Source organism: Benincasa hispida, chromosome 11 (genome assembly GCF_009727055.1).
Source record: "Benincasa hispida cultivar B227 chromosome 11, ASM972705v1, whole genome shotgun sequence".
NCBI lineage: Eukaryota > Viridiplantae > Streptophyta > Magnoliopsida > Cucurbitales > Cucurbitaceae > Benincasa > Benincasa hispida.
The window spans coordinates 21,241,022-21,261,057 of record NC_052359.1 but is presented as its reverse complement, the minus strand read 5'-3'; the positions used below and the strand labels follow the sequence as shown (position 1 = coordinate 21,261,057).

At 37.2% G+C, this 20,036-nt stretch overlaps 1 protein-coding gene and 1 non-coding gene across 2 annotated transcripts; one reads left to right on the top strand and one right to left on the bottom strand.

The window, feature by feature from the left end:
* The first annotated feature begins 1,918 nt into the window (after window positions 1-1,918).
* On the top strand, window positions 1,919-2,025 carry LOC120092261. Its single transcript, XR_005485971.1, has one exon. It is a non-coding gene; the product is annotated as a small nucleolar RNA R71 (small nucleolar RNA).
* Window positions 2,026-12,656: 10,631 nt separating this feature from the next.
* On the bottom strand, window positions 12,657-16,047 carry LOC120089809 (probable sodium/metabolite cotransporter BASS1, chloroplastic). Its single transcript, XM_039047211.1, has 7 exons — window positions 15,434-16,047; window positions 15,146-15,286; window positions 13,966-14,121; window positions 13,773-13,894; window positions 13,483-13,644; window positions 13,063-13,123; window positions 12,657-12,965 (listed from the first exon to the last, which is right to left on the bottom strand). Exons 1-7 carry the CDS (start codon window positions 15,833-15,835, stop codon window positions 12,783-12,785), a joined length of 1,227 nt encoding a protein of 408 aa, XP_038903139.1. The 5' UTR covers window positions 15,836-16,047; the 3' UTR covers window positions 12,657-12,782.
* Between the last annotated feature and the right edge of the window lie 3,989 nt (window positions 16,048-20,036).

The following is a 20,036-nucleotide window of genomic DNA, read 5'->3' as shown; positions in this document are numbered from 1 at the left end:
TCTCTTGATCTGCGTTAAGTGTGGAGGAAATTATCACTGGCAACTTTTCATTCTGTCCTAGGAATGCGTACTTCAAATGTGTTGGTAGGGTTTTCAATTTAAGTGTTAGTGGTTCCACGAGAGAAGGATCCGTTATTTTTCTTTCTTCTTTCAGCTCTTCTTCTTGTGTTGAGATCAATCCTTCTTCTTTGTTTGTTTTTGCTACGATCACATTGTAGGCAGCTATGGATGCATTGGCATCCTCTTCTTCACACTCTTCATCAGACTTTTCTTCTTCAATCAAATTTAGGTTATCTTCAGAATCTGGCAAGTCTTCTTTATCAAGAAATTTCATGGCACGAATTATGTTAAATTTGAGCTTCTGTCCATTTATGCTCAAAGTGATTTCTCCCTTGTGCACATCAATTTGAGCATGACCCATTGATAGGAAAGGTCTCCCCAAAATGATGGGCATATCTTTATCGGCCTCATAATCCAGGATGATGAAGTCAGCTGGCAAAATAAATTTATCAATCGTGATTAGCATGTTCTTCACCTTACCTTCTGAATGAACCAGAGATCTGTCGGCCAATTGAAGAGTCAAGGATGTGGGCACAAGTTGCCCCACATTTAATTGTCGAAAGATTGACAGCGACATCAAATTTATGTTGGCCCCCAAGTCACACAGGGCTTGCCCAATATAGAGTCCTCCTATGGAAAAAGGAATAGTGAAGCTCCCAGGATCGCTCATCTTCGGTGGGATAATAAATTTAGAACTTTGCGTTAGTACAACCGTGGAAAATTTTCCAACGCCTCTCTTCTTAGTTACCATGTCCTTCAGAAACTTGGGATAGGCAGGCATTTCCTTAATCGCTTCACTGAAAGGAATATTAACATGTAATTGTTTTAGCATAGACAGGAAGCTTGGTACTGTACCTCTTCGTTTTTCTTCTTCCTTAGCCTCTGAGAAAAGGGTGGTAACTGAACTTTCACAGTTCTCGTTTCATTTGACTTTGAGGTTGATGCAACCTCAAGTTCTACTGCTTCATTTTCCTTTTCTTTTTCTTGCATTGCTACTATCTCAGGCTCAGCTACGATCAAAGTTGCTCTACTCTGCTCCTTTCTTTCTCCCTCCATGGTCTTTCCATTGCGCAATGTCACAACCTGACATTGATCCTTATTTGATCCCCCTGGGTTGCGTGGAAGTTTGATTGAACTTGGCAACGCCCCTTGCAGTCTACTTTTGAGCTCATTTGCAATCTGGCCCATTTACAATTCAAGGTTGCGGATGGACATAGCCTGACTTTGAAGTACTGTCTCGTTTTTCTCTATGTATTGCTTCAATATGCTTTCTAGAGAAGAAGATTATCGTGGTTATTGTGAGCTACTTGCTTGGTTGCTCTGTTGACTGTTACTGCATTGAAAGAATCCTAGTGGTCCTTCTTTTTGCGCCACAGATTGAAAATTTTTTCGTTGATTCTTCCAAGCAAAATTGGGGTGGTTTTTCTACCCAGGGTTGTAGGTGTTTGAAAAGGGGTTGTTCTTTACAAAATATACAGACTGTGGATTTTGCGGGCAATCTTCCATTGCATGCCCATCACTGCAAGTCACACACCTTGCATTGTTTTGACTTATTGCGTCAATCTGCCCACCTTGCGGTGTTGGGCTGCTGATCGTCATTCCTTGAATCAAATTCATCATTGCGGTCATTTGGTTTTACAATGAGACAATAGCACTGTTATTTGCGTCAGAATCCTTGAGTCTTAATCTCTGGTCAATCTCCCTCCAGTCTTCATGATTCTTGGAGATGCGGTCTAGGATATTCTTCGCCTCATCATAAGTCTTGTCAAGCAGACCATCAACTGCTGCCACATTGGCAGCAGTCTGCGAAGCAAGGTTCAAACCATGGTAGAAAATTTCCATTTGCAGGCAATCTGGTAGCCTATTATGTGGACAATCTCAGACCAACCTTTTAAATCTCGCCCAAGCATCGTTGAGCGATTCGTCCATATCTTGTTCAAAATTAGTAATAAGCTTTCTTCGTCTCGCATTCTCAGTAGGTGGGAAATACTTCTTCATAAACTTCTCCACCACCTGCTCCTAAGAAGTGATCTCTCCTGGTTCGAGCAAATAAGTCAATTTTCTAGCCTGATCACAGAGAGAAAATGGGAACTACGTTAGTCGAACTTCTTCAGCAGAGATGTTCGGAACACAAAAGTATTGAAGATTTCAATAAAACTTCGGAGATGGGCGTGCGGATCCTCGCCACGCCTTCCTCCGAATTAACCTGCAGCCTGGATCATCTACAGCATCACTAGTTTCATTTCAAATCTACTTCTGTCTAAGGCAGGCCTCATGATTCCCGGAGAGAAATCATAGAGGTTTGGCGATGCATAGTCCCTAATGGGCCTATTGCGATCGTTTGCCAACAAAATCGGATTTGTCATGACATTGTTGTTATTTGGTGCTTCATTCCTAGGCTGCTCCACCATCTCTTCTTTATCGGATTGTGGTTGCTGTTGGTGGTCTCTTAATCTCCTTCGAAATGTTTTCTCAATCTCTGGGTCGTAGCTCGCCAGAGATCGAGAATTTTGCAAAGAAATCACAAAAATTACCGTTATCTATTTTGCCGAAGTCCCCAGCAACGGTGCGAAAAACTTGATGCTTGAATTTTATGAAGTGGAAATTATGGATGATATGTATTGGTGGATTGCATTGTGCACTCAAGTTTCCCCAAAGGAATCCAAGTGTAAATTCCTCTGAGTTTTCTGGTAAGTCTAGGATCGAACACAGGGACTTATGGAAATAGTTGCATTGGAGATTTTTATGAAAACTTGCGGTAACCAGTTGAATAAATAAGTGTTGGGTTGTTGTTGCGTTAATGAAAATAATAACGAATGCGGTAGAGTTTGAAAAGAGTTGGTAAATGAAAAATATGATGAAACAGGTTGAGAAGGGTTTCGGCTAACACTCCCTAGGATGCGTTCATGCCTTGCGATCATGCAACATGCATACAATAGTAAACCACCTCTCAGTGTGAATGCCACGGCTTCTAAGGGTAGAATGCATGCGATAAATATGCGATAAGTCTACAGGGTTTACACATAAACCTCAATCTCTATTTATGCGATGACAACATGACATTCATACAAATATGCGACCACATAATATCATTCCAATTCCTAGGATGCATGCGATGGAGTTGATAAACAGAGCTTATCTCTAAGTCCCTATCTCTTGTTTATGCAAGCCTAATCTTGCTCTTTCGAGTCCAGATTCTAACTTAGCTCTCTCGAGACATTAGGTTCTTTCTTTAGATTCTCTCTTGAGTAACTCTAAAGGGGTATTTTGCACAACATAAAATAAGATAATCACAAGTAATGAACTTCCTAGATCATGTTAAATTAGTTCTTCTCAACCCATTCAACTAGTTTAGCTACTCATGCGTATTAAGAAAGTGAGCAAATGTAGAAATAGAACTTTCATTGAATAGATATAAGATGATGTATAGAATAACAATGCAAGTATAGTAAAGAGCCTGGAGCAATTTCTTGCTACCAAGCGTTACACTGTTTCTACTTGTGCTCTAAAGATATTCTCGCTTTCGCAAGAGTCTGCCCGTTCTCTGCTCTTACGCCTTACACCCCAAGGTTCTCTCTCGAGCTACCTTGGACAATCTCCGGCATCACCACTCTTCTCTTACTCCACTGTAAAATGAAAAAGAAAACTATGAACAAAGGTATGAACTTGTAATGGTGATGAGGTAATTGACTGGTTAACCCTTTATCTGAAGAATGCACTTGGTATTTATAGGGCATCAAAGGTGAAAGGTGGCTTCTCTCTCCTGGTTGTACAGATGGGACAACTTTAATTCCTGACTGGTGCGCCGGATAATTGTCATCGATAAAGTTGGATGTACTTTGTGACTGTTATTGGCTGTCAACTTAATTTGGATCTGACTGCTGTCAGCTTTCTGTCCCATCGACCTTAATTGTCCTTTCGTTCGAATGCGTCCACCATGTTGCGGTGATTCTTCTTGGGTGAATGTTTGCGAGCATGATCAACGCAAGGTTTTATGGTGAAGTTGCGCTCGACCAATGTCTTCCATTGCGTTAACGCATTATTCTGCACAAAAATATAAAGATCAACTGCTTTCTAATGCATTGGAGATCGCATGCGACCACACATATTATAGAATTTATGCTTAATGGACAAAATTTAACATATTTCATCAGTGCACTCCAACATTGTTTAAGGATTTAGCACTATGCTAATGTGCATTTCTGCCCGTTATCCACACCCCAAATTTAAACAAATGCTTGCCCTCAAGCATAGCTAAAAGATTCCTTTAGCAAGTTAGCTTGCAAAGTTCTTTCCCTAGATTTCTCAAAGATACTTCGTTCAAATCCTATATGCCAGAATACTTCTAAGGACTTAGGGATTGTAAGCTTAATTCAAAAGGACTTTACTGAATTCTGGACATCGCATGATTTATTTCAAAAAGAAAATTTCCACGGGGTGTCAAATGATTTTATCCTGCATAAAAATTTCCTTCATTGCTATTTTTTTGCTGACCCTTGCGCCATGCCGAGTGCCTTGCCTTTGTTTTGGCTTGCCCCCACGAGTGTCATGCGGATATCCAACTACGAGCAATGCACTCTTTCTCAAACTAAACTCATACCAACTTGGCAATGGAGTTGCGGTCACCTAATGACTTACTTTCGTTTTGGCTTGCCTCCACGTGTGTCATGCGGACATCCAACTACGGGTAAGTGCCTTTCACAACTTACTCTTATCAACATGGGTTTCCCATTGTGTTTACAGTGGAGTTGTTATTCATTTTTTTTTTTTGTAGCAAGATCGAAAACAAATACCCCACCCTCAAATTTAAAATATGGCAATGTCCTCATTGCCAAAAGATTAAAATAAGTCATGCGATGGTCATAGAATGCATTGTAAAGAAAATTTGAAAGAAAGCTAGCAAACCCCTAACTTCGAGAAATATTTCATGAGATGACTATCCTAAGATTTACGTTGAATTTAGTATATACGAAAGAGATAGAAGCATATTTTTCATCATTGAAATCATACTTGGCAAAGAATACATGCAGTAAATTACTAAAGTTATCTACTTGTGATATGTTTGCGATAGTCAAGGAGGATGCGGTGATAAAACTTTGAAAAGTAATATATAATGTGTAGTGCAAAATTTGAAGTAAGGATAAGGAAGAGTACACCCCCAAATTTAGTGTTGTCGGCAAGTTCTCTGCCGGCATAGTCTCACCGAAATTCTCACTCTTTAGGTAAAAATTTGCATCTGCGAAGTGAGACTCGGCCTCGAAAAACGGATTAGAATCTGCTTCAACCATCTTAATCCCGTCTTGGTAAAACTTGAAACACTGAGGTAGTGTTGATGTAATCACACCATTCCCATGAATCCAAGGCGTCCCAATCGCAGCTTGTAGGTGGTCTTTGAGTCTATCACATGAAACAGCGCGTCTGCCTTCAGATCGTCAATGAGGAGCTCTAAGCATATCATGCTTATCGCCCTTTGGCTACCTTGATTGAAACCCTGAATTACTAATTTGCTGTTTGATAGCTCTTCCATGAGTATGCCCAACTGTTTCATAGTCGTCTTAGGCATTATATTGACGGTGGATCCATTGTCGATGAGGATTCGACCCACTCTCTGTTCTCGAATGTATCCAGAGACGTACAAAGGCCTATTATGCAATTTAGATCCTAGTAGCAGATCTTCATCTGAGAAGCCTATGGATGTGCAACACAAGGCATAAACATGTGCTGTGGAGGTCGATACACCAGAGGCGTTGGATTCTAACAGTGCCTCAATGAGGGTCGTCTTAGCTTCTCGTGGGAATGAAAGCAGGTCGTCTATGTTGAATGGTGACAAACACTTTGGTTCTCCTATCGACTTTAATGGGCCTGTAATGGTATCTTCTTCCTCCCTGATACTGTCAGCATGACATGCAGCAGCCTTTGATATCTCTTTTGAACCCCAACTGCAGAAGTTCTTCGGGAGGAAATCTACTAACGTCATCTGTCGTCTGGGACGAGAAACATCCTCATCTCTCTTATCAACAGCCTTGGGCCTCCAACCTCTACCTCCTTCTGCTCCCTCCTGACACTAAACGTACTCTGAAGGTAGTCCCTTCTACGACACACCACAAGATCAGCCTCATATGTCCGTCAGCGCCTCTCTCCGCGAGATGTAGACCTCCTGCTAAACCGCCAACTACCACATCGAAGTCCCAAACTACCAAATCCCTACTAAGTATACACCTTTACCAATGCTCTGCCACCCAGATCAGAGATGCACGCAACACAGAATATTCGTACCACTCGTCTAATCAGCCTACCTCCACCCCAATGAATCAATCCTCATATAAAACACATAGACTAGTCCAACGACCCTGTGAACTGCAGTATAGATCATCCACTCCGCCTCCGCGTACAATTAGCTATAAGTAAGTCTCAGTATCTAAGCATATCACGGCAGTCAAACGAAACAGAAATACTCCGTGCCTCCTCAAGGTAAGGCGACCTCCCTCACGTACTCTATCTCTCTGATGATTCCTCAAGAAACTTCAAGTCTAATAACACCATATCCTGTGCACCTCACAATCTGCGCCTCAACCTCGTCTCTCTCTGCTCCCAAACAGGTCGCGTCGTGCCCTCAGCCGACTGAAAGCCTAGGCTCTCTCAACGGGTGTATATGAGGCGTTTCAGCAGGTGCAGCATTTTTTCGTACATAAAGAATGGAACATGATTTGAATAACCAACTGCTAAATTATAGAAGATTGATGTGACCTATAAATGGCAGTCCTTTCACCCTCTGAGTGTCCTATATGATGGTCATAGCACTTTAAGAGGTGAGAAATACCTGCATCATAGCATATTCACTTTTCAGATCCAACATATAATTGTATAGTCATCTGCTTCTAATTAGAACACGAACCGCACCACAACAAAAAAGGTCATCTCCAAATAGCCTGGCTGGTTTTGTACTAGGGCCTTGGACAAAGAAGAGCAGATCTAAGAAAGCGCTCAAGCTCCTCTCTCCATCTCCAAAGACCTCCATACCATACCTTTTGGCTTTTGACACAAGCTGTTTCATTACCTACCTTACTGACTTGGGCGTCTCTTCACTGTGATTAGAACTCCTCAGACTCTCTAATAGCCAATCGTTCGCTCCGTTCTCCTCTCCATTGGACCTGGTTCAACCTTATGTGATTCTTCATTTCAAATCTCCTTATAACCTTGAACATGGAACTATTAAATATATTGTAATCTACAACTATTCTAAATATCGACCGTATCTCGTTCTATTAGCTGATCATTACCCACTAATAACTAGTTCCCAGACCTATGTGATACCTGCCACCGTTATTCTCTAAACGCTTAGTGTCTCGATACTGGCAAAAGATGCTCTAATCCATATCTCGGAACTATCCGCCACTTACTACGTGCTGTCGGAATCCACATTCCACCAATAGCTCAACCATATCGCTCCTACAAAACCTGACAAAGGTAAATGCATTGCAGATTTTAGAAGTAATTTTATTATTAGTTCATGTCATTTGAGTTCTTTATATGAAAAATTTGGGTGGTGTGTCTCTTACAAAATTTCTTTATGTTTCTATTCTAAGTATTTTAAAGATTCGTTGATGCAGCTGATTTGAACTGAGGTTTCTAATGAATAGGCATTCGAGGTTCTAGTTGAATTGCCATTTTGTCCTTTCACTTTGATTTATATCAGATATAGCATGATTATCTTTTTCCCCAGGTCTTTGGAGCTTGAACATTGAACGATGTTCCATCAATCTAGAACTATTCAGAAGGTTGCTGATTGCATTGGAAGTTGGGAGCATCCTTGGAAAAGCGTCTATATAGGTTACTTTTTCTGTTGATTGATTTAAGAAAACTAATTGGCAATTCTGATGTCTTCCTCTGTGTTTTTGACTAAAGTTTTTTCAATCATTCTTTACAGCGATTACAATAACTCAATCTCTGGAAATGCCCTAAGTAGTTTTATTTGGTTTAAGCTCACAAGTACTGCAATAGGTTGAAATGAACAGAATAATGTTCTGATTTTTCTTTGCAGAGTTCTTAAAGTTCAAAACTCCTGGGAATAAATTTAAATGCCCGATTCGAAATTTTTTGTAGGTTTACAAGTCTTAGTCTAAGCGGCTTTGAAGGTTGAGAAGGCATGTTGATGGAAGGCCTTCTCCCCAGCTTAAGTTAATTCCTTGGTATTTGTCTGGATTAATCTTGGGGGCACTGATTGGAGATGTGGGTTGAAATTTCTATGATGCATTCCTATATTTGTTATTTTTTTCCTCTTTTTTGTTATTTACCTTTCTGTGCCCAGTAGAAGCGTTATTCTTCCCATTTTGATGATTCGGAGGCATTTACTAAACTTCGCCAGGATTGCTTGCCTTAGGGATAACTGAGTCATGTTAGCGGAAGTGAAGAGGCTTCTGAAAACTTGACTTTTAGCTTATGGTGATGGACATCCAATACCTTACTTAAAATTTTTGTGGTTGCTATTTCTATTATTTCAGCGCATTTCATGAGCTGAAACCCTGCTGGAATTGCCATCATGCAAGAGGTTTTGTTAAAATTATCATAATTCTCTATTCATCTCATATTGGCCATGGTCGTCTAGTGATTTTTATATAAGTTATTTCTTAAAGTAAACTTCTATGCCTTTTTTTTTCCGGTTAACTAGGGCCATTTTAAACTTCTTATAAGTATAGGATTATGCACCCAAAGTTACCCCTTTCACCATTGTTTAACGAGGGAGGACTAGAAAGGAAAGTTTTAATTAGTCATAGTTGAGAAAAATGTGCGGACATGAGAAGTGTGGTGTGGTTAGCAGTTTTTTTGAAGTTGCTTTTTAGGGGAGAAGCGTAGCGCCCATTGAATAGGTTGATAGTACTCTCGACTCTGTGAGCCAAGACTTGCATTGAGATTACACAAATCCATAAGAGTTTATTTGGGCTGTGTTCTTACTATTTAGATACATATCAGATCAATTGGACTGGCTAAGTGGAATCTTATTCAGAAAGGAGAAATATCTTCTGAACAAATGAAGCAAACTAGTGAATTAATACGTCAATTATCGATCTTCATTTTGATTATGTTTCTGTCATGGAACCTGCTATGTGATTATTATTCAGGTTGTAGATTCTTTTTAACTTGTGACGTAAAATTTTTTGAAATCTTATTGCTGAGCTGATGCATTAGCCATTTTCAACAGTCGCTGATTATTCCAGGCGCTCGACCAGCAGGGTGTAATGCAAATATAGTCACTAATAGCTAAACCCACCAATGGCGGCATTAAAGTCTTTGGCTTCTCAACAAGTGGCAGCTTTGGCCTTTGCTGGAGTTTGTTTTTCAAATCGATTCAGCTTAGCAGGTTTTGTAACATTAAAGGCAAAGTTTTATACCCCCGAGTGCCAATATGACCAACCTTTTTGTTATTATATGATTTTTGTAATCACGGCAACCACCTGTTCTTGCAAGGAGCTCAATCTGGGGGCGAATAACATTGATCTTTATAAACATACTCTGCAACTGTAACATAATAGTTAGAGAGAAAAGTAAAGAACCTCGTTATATGCAAAAGATAATGATTATATCTTCAGCCTCATGGCCTAACCCTGTTCAAATCAAAGAGTTGGTGACCCTGCCTTCAACAGACTTTATAGGAGGTAAAACACTGGAATACAATGGGCTGAAGTTGCTGATAGTGAAAGAACCCAATTAAAGAATCGCAGCATCTAGGATCGATGATAGTTGTGCAAGTTCATGTGAAAGGGAAAATTCCTGCATCTCTTGATTTGCCAGTTTATTCTTATCACTTCAACTGCAATTGGAATGGCAAAGCATTGCGATTTACGTGGAATTCTATGCAATAATGGTTTTTTCTGCTTTTTCAAGAGACCGGGAAACAATATTCTGTGCCATGGTCAACTTCGAGAACCGATTGGCCCAAAGATCATATTTAAGCGACAACATAGTACATCTTATATGTAAAAGGGAACTGAAGTGTTGTGTGAGACCCTGCCTGCAAGAAGGATTAATGTGATGCTGCTGAAATCTGTTCATATCAGAATACCTTCTATGAATAGCGGGCGGCAAGATTGGCCAAGGATTGAAGAGGTCAGTAACTCAGTTACTTTCACATTGTCTCCTTTCATTATGCAAGATAACCATCTACTGCCATGCACAAATTATTGCTCTTAACTGTTTAGCATTGTGTATATAGTAAAATCTGACTATACATGGCTGTTACAATAAGTTTGATTAACATTTCCAACATATCTAGTTTTCTAACGTTGGATTTTGTCAGCCAACTTGACATTATCACCATAGTAACAGTAGTAAGCCATTCTCTACCCTCTTCACCCATTTGGCTTGTACCTAATGTATTAAGAGATACTTCTAGAGAGGTTTTGATTCATCTAGATCATTGCTGGATGGAGTCGCGTAGCGATCTCATGGTCTTGCTCCTCGACGGCTTTCATCAGAAAGTTAATCTTCCTTTCCATTTCTGCAATGGCCGCTTTTTCCATCACATCTGCATCATGACAGAGATCACATTTGACAGTGAATCTCTTTTCAGCTTGCTGGAGGCAGAAATAGAGTTGTCAAACAGGGGGGTTTCCTTAATGACAATCCCGCCTTGTGGGGATTCCATCATTTGCCTCAAGATGTTATAGGCGATGAAGGAGCTCTGCTCTTGCTCCTGCATGACTTCTCTTGAGTGGCTGCGAGTGATAGGTCCCATGTATGAGCCGTTTGTGGAGGAACTTTGGATGTCATCTTTTTAGGTGCCATTTGCCTTGTTTGGATGTTGAGAAAGAGATGAGAGGTAGAGAGGTCCCACTGGGCGTGCCAATTTATTCACACGAGGTTTCCTGAGAAACTTGTTTCGTAGAGTTGAACTTGAGTTAATGTTGATGTTGATATTGATTTGATGAGACGTGGTTCGATCTCTAATACTTGATCCTTTGATTCTCTCTTAGTTGGGTGAATGTGCTTGACTTGAAGAAGAAAAACACCGAATGTTCTTGAAGTAGAAGTCTTGGAAGAGTCTTTGTGTCTTCAAGGGTTTTCTGTCTTATAAGAGTGCAGCTTCAGGAGTTTTGGGAGTCTTCTACTTGTTGATGAATTCTCTGTGCTCTCTGAATGTAGAAAAATCCTCCTCTGAAATGAGAAGAGTGCCTCTATTTATAGGGCTTTCTGATGGGCTTCATGGGCTTGGGCCTGGTTAGCCCATGGGTTTGGGCTTGGTTGGTCCATGGGCATGGCCTTTGGGTCCAATTAATTGGATTTAGGCCTGATTTGACAGTTGGGTCAAATTCAACCTATTTTTGGGCTTAGTTGGACTTTGACCCAAATAATAATATCAAATTGGGTCAAATTAATCTTATCTGATTCAACGGTCACGATAAAACCACGTGACGTCACTGAAATTTGTCTTCAACTTCAATTTGGGACATATGTCAATTTTTAATTGGACCCAAATTTAATGATTTAAAATTTCGTCATTAGTTTAGTAAATGACGTGGCAATTTGTGATTGGTCCAAAGTTTCTCATTCAATAGTTACTTTTTTTTAGTAATTATTTATGCTAGCTCGATAGAAAATTTTTCAGTATTAGGGTTTGGACATGATTATATGAATTGTATAGTTTCACATGTCAGTGTATAATTTCACTCAAAATTGAATTGACGTGAGTTTTATTTAATTTACTCCAAAATTTTTATTTTAAAAAAATCACATATTTATTTTTAACTTCATTCAAATATTTGCATTATGTTTTATGGTATGCTTTTTTTATGCCACTTATGTTTAATGGAATGTTGTTTGTATCCCTCTTTATATGCAATTTTTTCATGCCCATTAATTTTATAATTAATTACAAAAATTTGATATGATTTGGTAACTATTTTTCTATTTCCTTTTTAATGTTCTGCTCTTGCACTCACATTTATTTACAATATAATGTAAATGTTATCATTTTTCTTTTTTTTTTTTTTTTTTTTTTATAGAAATCATGATTAAAAATATTCAATTATAATCTAATTAAACCATAATTAAAATTTCATTAACTAACTATTACCATTCCTATCCATTTTCATAAAGTTTTTCCAAATTCTAATCAATATTTGCATAAAACTGGGCCTTTGATATTTAAAGCCTTGATCATCACTTGAAGTTAGATTTTAGATTTAAGTTGGTTATGATTTGATTATATTGTTTGAACAAAAAGTAATTTATCCGTTTATCAAACAAAAGGTCAATATTTTTTTTATTGTTTTTTTTATTTTTATAGACCTTTTCATTTACCTGTCTAACCACTAGTTCAGGTCAAATAATACAGAGTTCTTTATGGAAGAAATGGAAACTTAAATTTCGAATATAATAACCTTTTAATTTTTAATTTTTTTTTAAAAAAAATTATATACTTTTTTTAACAAACATATTCTACTTTTAAAGTAAGGTATCCAACATTTTTAAGGAACAGTATTGGGGAAAAATTTTGAAGGTGGAGGATTCTAACATTCTGAAGCCTTGAACATATCGTTTGAGCTATACTTAGATTAACACATTTAATGAACCTAATGGTAAAAGTAAGAAAAAATAAATGACCCTTAAATTGGTATGGGGATTCTATTATGAATTTAAAGAACAAATGTACTGTATTTTTTTTTTAGTACTTTTTTACATTTGGAAACAAGATATAAGTTAAATGCAAAAAAAGGACAAGAATTTCACTTGGCATTAGCACTGGTTTTCACTTCATCAGAAGGTTCAATATATCTCCAACAAAATCCAAGAGTGCTTCCCATTATGTTCATTATAACAGCTGACATTGCTGGGGGCAATGCCACCATTGCTGAACTGAAATGTGAGGTTGCCAAAATAACTCCTAGTGATGAATTCTGCATCCCAACCTGAAACCAAAATCCAGACCCTCTCATTCATATATATATATATATATATATTGAGTTTGTTATTTATCTTCTCAATAAATGAATGTCGTTTTGATACCTCAATGGATATAGCTCTTCGTTCTCGTTCTCGAAACCCACCGATAGCAGCTGTTATATAGCTGCAAATTAAAGGAAGTCCGTGTCAATTGGCATTAAATTGCTTACAGCATAGGTGTGAAGTGAACCGGTTGACTGATCTCATTTTTTAGAACAATAGTAGACTTCATAGTCTTCTTGAAAACAATGATCAGTATCTACAACACATGAGAAGATTCTGTTTTGGGAGGAAATGCAAAATCTCATTCTTGTTATGTAGTTCATCAGTGACTCTAATTTTCCCTTTCATTTTCCTAGATAAGTATTGTTTTGGTTCATAACTTTCAGTAACATCTCCAATGATTTATACCATAAAGAATTCATTTAGTTTCAGCATTTAAGCAACTAAATTTATTGAGGGGAAGAAAGAGATGCAACTTACCCAACGAAGAAACCAGCAAAGTGTAAACAAAACACCGAAAGTATAACTACTCCCAACTCTCCTGATAATATACTTTGGAGGACCGTCCATAGAGAAGCATCAGAGGCTAATGTGGCAATAACCATTGACGATTTGAAACGAGCGACGTTCTCCGAAAAGACACTATCAACAAAAATAATCAGTAATTGTGTGCGAGAGAGTGAAAAACATTAACGGGCATTTCACTGAGTTTCAATTGGTAAACACAACTAAATAAAGCTAAACAACAGTCATTGATAAAGAACCGAAACCTGCAAGCCAGCAGTGAGGAAGTTAATACAGCAACAAGTGGTGCAAATGGTAACACCAATTTCACCAGCGAAGGAAATGCCTTCTGCAAGCAAGAACCTAACAGAATAGGAGCTACCACCACCTAACCAAAAAGAAGATGATGGCGATGACTTAAGAAAATTACTACGATGGAAAATGAGAACATAATTTCACCTGAAGGGTGCTGAGAGAAAGCTGTGCAGCGTCAACTGGAATGTAAGCTCCTGCTAGTATTTTTGTCAGAAAGGGAGTGAAAATTACAGCTCCTAGCGTTGTGCATACTGTCATTACAATAGACAAAGGAACGTCGCCTTGAGCAATTAAGGTTACCTGAAATACTATTCGAATGGAAAGCTTAATCAATCAATTTATTGAGATTAAGGCTGTTAAGTAGGAAATCTAGTCCAATTGTTGATGATAGCATTCATAAAGTTTTCCATAATGCTTAACTAAGATGAGCACTTTAAACACAGAAGGTTATATTCATTATTCAGCCTTATAGATGAGAACTCAACAAACATCATCTCAAATTGAGTACAAAGATGCAATAAAAATAGATTAGTTAGTTGTCCAATATCAAGATGATTTATCATCAATTGTAATTGAAAACAATAACAATAATAAAAGTGAACTATGCATTATTAGTCCAACATTTGGTGTGTCATTTTTCGCCATATAAACTTCTTTAACATTTATAAGCATTATCTTCTGAAAAGAATTTTCAGTAGGACTAATACAACCCTATCTTTGCCATTACGATGTCTGATATTAGTTTCTTTCCCTTTTTATTCTTTTTTGGTTTTCTAGTTTCTTTCAATCAATATTTACTTTCACAAGAGAATGTTGGAATTAATTTAATAATTAATTCATATGTTAGTAACAAATTAAATAACAATTACATTTGAGTTATTTAATGGGCATATTGTGTGATCTTAATTATGAACCCGTAACTTTCTATATAGAAATGTGGTCTAGTGAGTAGAAACAAACCCATTGGTTCTAGAGAATTATGGGAACCGAAGGATCAAAGGTTATGATCCCAAAATACTATGGCTCTATAGCCTCCCATTCGACAGTAAAGATTTTCCCATTCCGGTTTGAGTTGTATAGTTGAGAAGATCACAAACCACATATCATTGCAGATTAAGATTTAGATTCCAAGTAATTCCACACTTCATAGATTTCGGTTTTTATTCATGTTTAGATCCTATTTATTGATTATTCTATATAGTTATATTAGAATAACGATGAATCTTCCAAGAGAATTGGCAAAATCAGCTAAGCCAAGTAACCAGACATTGAAATTCAGCATTGAGAAACAGAACAGATAAGAAACAGAGATCATATGCATTACCACATTGGAGGCAGTCCCTCCAGGGCAACATCCAAGCAAGATCAAACCGACCAAAAGTGATGGCGACAGCCCGAAAAATTTTCCGATGAGGGCTGCTGAAGCCGGCATAATCGTGTACTGAGCTACACATCCAAACAATATCTAAAAGAAAACAACAGAGTCAAACCCATCAAGCATTACAAAAATTATCAGCAATCCCCAATTTCATCCCATCAAATCAAAAAACAAAATCCCAAAACCCCCAAAAAATCAACACAATCTACAAAAAATAAGATTCCAAAAACTCACAGAAAGAGGTCTTTGCATGAACAAATTAAACAAATCCTTAAGCTCTAGAGTAAGTCCCATGGCCAACATAATCAAACCAAGAGAAAAGCTATACGAAGCGGGCCCTCTCTGCACAAACCACGAGAAGGTCGACGGTTTCAGACAAGCAACAATGCCGCCGGCCGTCACATAGAGAGGGTAGAGACTCGCGGCCGTGGAAAGAAAATCGTCCAAACCAGTGGATTTTCGCGGATGCGACGGAGATGGGTGTTCGTTATTTCGATGAACCGATCGGACGGGAAGTGATCTGGGGAGCTTGGGCGGCGAGAGACTGGGAATTGGGGGTCTGCGGAGGCTGAGATTGCGGCGGCGGTGGAGTAGTGGGGAAATGAAGGGGGTGAGTTGCAGAGAAATCGGAGCCATTGTACAGAATTCTGCGGCTCCGATTTGTGAAGAAAACAGTAGGAATTTGAAGGAGACGATAGAAATTGGGTGGAATAAGTGCTTGAATCAGTGGTTTTCTGTGGTGCTACTGCTAAATGCTAACGAACATGGCTTGCATAATGTATTCTGTGTAACGACGAGATTGCGTTTGGGAAATTATTAGGAAGCAAGAGAGAGGTCTTTTTTTTTATTATTATTATTATTTTTAAATTGAATGCGTGTTAGCAAATAAGAGGAAGTAGTGGCATATTAGTATTGAACTGGCACTTACTAATGAAAAAAAAATGAAGAAAACTTTTCATTTTTCTTTCTCACTCATCTGACTTACCAAGTCAATCTTAATATTTAATAATTTAAGTGGTGTTCTCCGTGTTATTTGAGAGGGTCTCGTGACTCCTCTCACTTAATAGATGAAAATAGTTATAAATATCACTATTATATTCAGATTCTCAAATATGGGATTGACTATAATAGTCCACCTCACCAACTTCAAGTTGGAGATCTAAATGATTCTTTTGGAATGTTTAAGTCTCCAACTTCAAGTTGGTGTAGTGGGCTATTATAGTTCACACTATATTGGATCTAATTATAATAGTCGTGTTTTCAATTATTATAATGGAAAATTGGGCAAAATGGCCCATTAGAATTGGAAAAATTAAAATAATATGGTAGTTTTAAAAACTATTTATAAAAATATTGTATTTTTCAAACTATTTAGAAAAATATTTTTTTTAATAGGTCGAGGGTTCAAAATTCGATTTAGTGTTTCTTTTTTTTTTTTTCAAAATTCGAATTTTGAACCCTCGACCTTTACCTTTTTTTTTTCTTTTTAATAATTTAGACATTCGACCTGTGTTTCTTTTTTTTCTTTTTTTTTCTTTTTTACCTTTTTCAACATTCGACCTTTGTGTTTCTTTTTTTTTTTTTAAATTTTCTATTTTATAAAAACAATTTCTTAAAATATTTTATTATTTTATTATTTTATTTAAACTCTAAAAAGAATAAATTAAAAAAATAATATCTCATAAAAATAAAAAAGTGTAAATTAAAATATCTCATTTATATAAAAATAATTACAAAAATCAATGTGTTCCACGAGGCAGTTGTCGTCGATTTCGAGCTGGTTGTTGTCGTCGACTTCGAATTTGAGGTTACTCTGGTTCTTCTTGATGTTGCTCTGCTTCTTCTTGATGTTGCTCTAGTACCTCTACAAACGCTTCATGATATAAATATTTATTATACTCTCCACGACCCCGACCATGTCCATGCACGTATGAAGACAAAGGAACAACCTCTAAGTCATAATGTCCTGAACCAAATGCTGGCATCATCATCATCGGACTAATATAATCAGTTTGACTCTGCGTCTGCATCGCAGGGGAAACTCTTCCACATTATGGGCAACCTAATCAAACTCATCCTCTTCCCGTACAGGTCCTCTACGTCTAGGAGCTGATGGAGGAATAATAGGTATATCGTACATATAATGTATCTCTTCTATATAGCTTTGGTTGTCACTACATATAACAAGAACCTGGTTCAGATCATTTGCAACATCACGGAGTCTACTGTTGTTCGATCTCTGTTAATTATAAAACAATTAGATAATATTTAAAATAAATTTAAATTAAAAATAATTAGATAATATTCATTCATTTACAATATGACCCACAGCTGCTCCCGGACGAGTGACGTAGTGCCTTATGATATTATTATACCAATGAATGTAGTCTTAAGTGACATCCCTGTCAAACTGTTCAATAGAAACCCCCATTACAATAAACCTTGCACGATAATGCCATCGCATTATCAAATGTGCAACTTTTTCGGACCAATTTACAGTCCTTAAGTCGATATCATGCAGTAGGGATTCAATATTACAAGGCAATGGGACATCCTATTGAAAACCGAATTGTCTCATCACCCTGTCAGAAAGATGCCACTCACCAATGTGAAAACATATGAGAGGACTCATCGACCCCATATGTTTTGACCATTCGTACAGAAATTGGGCAAAGTATGCATAATAATTTTGTACGACTCCCAAATAACCTGAAACACAAAATATTATAATGGAGAACATTAAAGACAAATACAATAAAAATGTGTATAAAATAATCAATTAGGTTCAGTGTAATGTACCTGATCAGGTTGAAATAGATCAAACATGTGTATGTACTGGCTGACTACATGTGTGGTTGTCCTAGTCACACAAAATTTGTCTCTCCACCTAAATTTTTAAATTGATAATTTAGAATCTAAATTAACTAGATCAGTGATATAAAAATTAAATTGAATTAAAACAACATACCGAGAACCCTAGGCTCGTCCAACTAACTGAGCGTCATTAACATGTTGTAGCTGTGGAGCCATTATTGAAAATCGCTCCCAAGCCCATAGTTGCAAAAGTATGAGAGGCGCATATTTTAATCAGATACGACACCGAGAAAATAAATGGGCTGCAATTAGTAAACATGAAGTACAATCATACGATCGGTATGAAGGGTGTTTCATGTGAAACCGACGTTCATAGTCTCAATGCAAAGGAGGAAATGTTCAAATATTGAGGTTAAACAAGTCCGAGTGGTACTGTTCATGTAACAAATGGCAAGCATTCGACATTCCATGCTCGCATTTTTGGCCGTTTGCTCACATTTTAAATAAACTACGAAAAGTATTTGAGGACTACTATAAATTGTCCAACGTATGCTAAATGTTACTCTCCTCAATTTCAACCTTTACCGCATGAGATTACTAGATCACACACCTTAATATGCTCGTCTTACATCCTGATCCATCGTTGTGAGAAAACTTGGTAGACCGAAAAGTTCACGTTATCACAACGAGATGGATTGGACAGAACCAGCCACTCGACAACGATGTGGATTTTGTAATCAGTTAGGCCATACGAAGGAAGTGTCCTTCATTACTAAGATGGGCCCAGATAGTTAGGGATTGAAAAATAAATATTTTTTTATTATATATCATTTTATGTATATTCAATTTTTATTATAATTTATTGTATTTCAATTTTTTTTTTATAAATTTTATTGTATATTCAATTTTTTTTATTTGTAATCTATAAAGTTACACATTATTCTTTTAATTGATAAATAAATACTTCTTTTTATCAATGTATATTTAATTAAGTATAGATATTTATTGTATATTCAATTTTTTTTATTATTCTTTTAATTGAGAAATAAATACTTCTTTATCATGTATATTTTATAGTGTAGATACTTTTTTATTGTATATTCAATTTTTTTATAATAATTTATAAAGGTGTACTTATTTTTTTAATTAGTTGTACATTATTTTTTAATTAAGTTTTGCATTATTCTTTTATTAAGTTGTACATTATTCTTTTAATTAAGTTTTGCATTATTCTTTTAATTTAAGTGTGTACACTTATTCTTTAATTAAGTTGTACATTATTTAATTAGTTAATCAATTGTAATTCTTCTAATTTAAAATAAATATTTCTTAATTGAGAGAAAAAAATATTTTTTTTCCTTTCAGATCAATGGCTTTAAACCCTGACCTGTTGAATCCCAATGTTTTATGACCAGTCCATTCATCGATCATTTGTGTATGACGAGATCGTAACTACTAGGGAAATATCTTGCAGGCGTCGAGAGTAGTTCTCTAGCGCACTATCCCACTCCACTCTCGAATATTACCGCTACTGCGCATATCTGTTCTATGGGGTTGCCAGATGGGATTTATTCAGTTGGACTGACATCTGATCACAGCCTTGGTCGAGAGGAGGCCTGAGACGCTAAATTTCATATGTCTGTTGGACGAGTGCATTAACATATAGAAGTGTTGTTGGGGTTACCTGTTGATGGTGAGCCATTCACCCGGAGTGAATGTATGTACTGGTCACAAGTTTGTCAACTATACCTCGGTGCGACCCCACATGCAAATTAAAGGATCGAGGTTAGTTTGAGTTGGTGGTATTAGGAACATAATTCCATGAGCTCACAGATGATGCACGACGAGGAAAACCGCTCAAAGATATTGAGGACCGCTGATCAGTGAGCATTAGTGGATCATTGCGATGGAGTTTGCTATTTAACGTGAATGCCACTAAGCAGAGATACTGAGTGAGTTAGCCTAACTAATTGGTTGTCGTTGTGTTCAACTGAATCCAATGCGAAGATGTATTTTGTGTATT

Excerpts from the sequence above, each read along its gene's own strand:
- LOC120089809 (XM_039047211.1), bottom strand. The coding sequence starts at position 15,835 with ATGGCTCCGATTTCTCTGCAACTCACCCCCTTCATTTCCCCACTACTC. Across the intron at positions 13,645-13,772 it reads TCCTCACTGCTGGCTTGCAG|TGTCTTTTCGGAGAACGTCG; the intron begins GTTTCGGTTCTT and ends TTTTGTTGATAG. Across the intron at positions 12,966-13,062 it reads GAAGAGCTATATCCATTGAG|GTTGGGATGCAGAATTCATC; the intron begins GTATCAAAACGA and ends TTTTGGTTTCAG.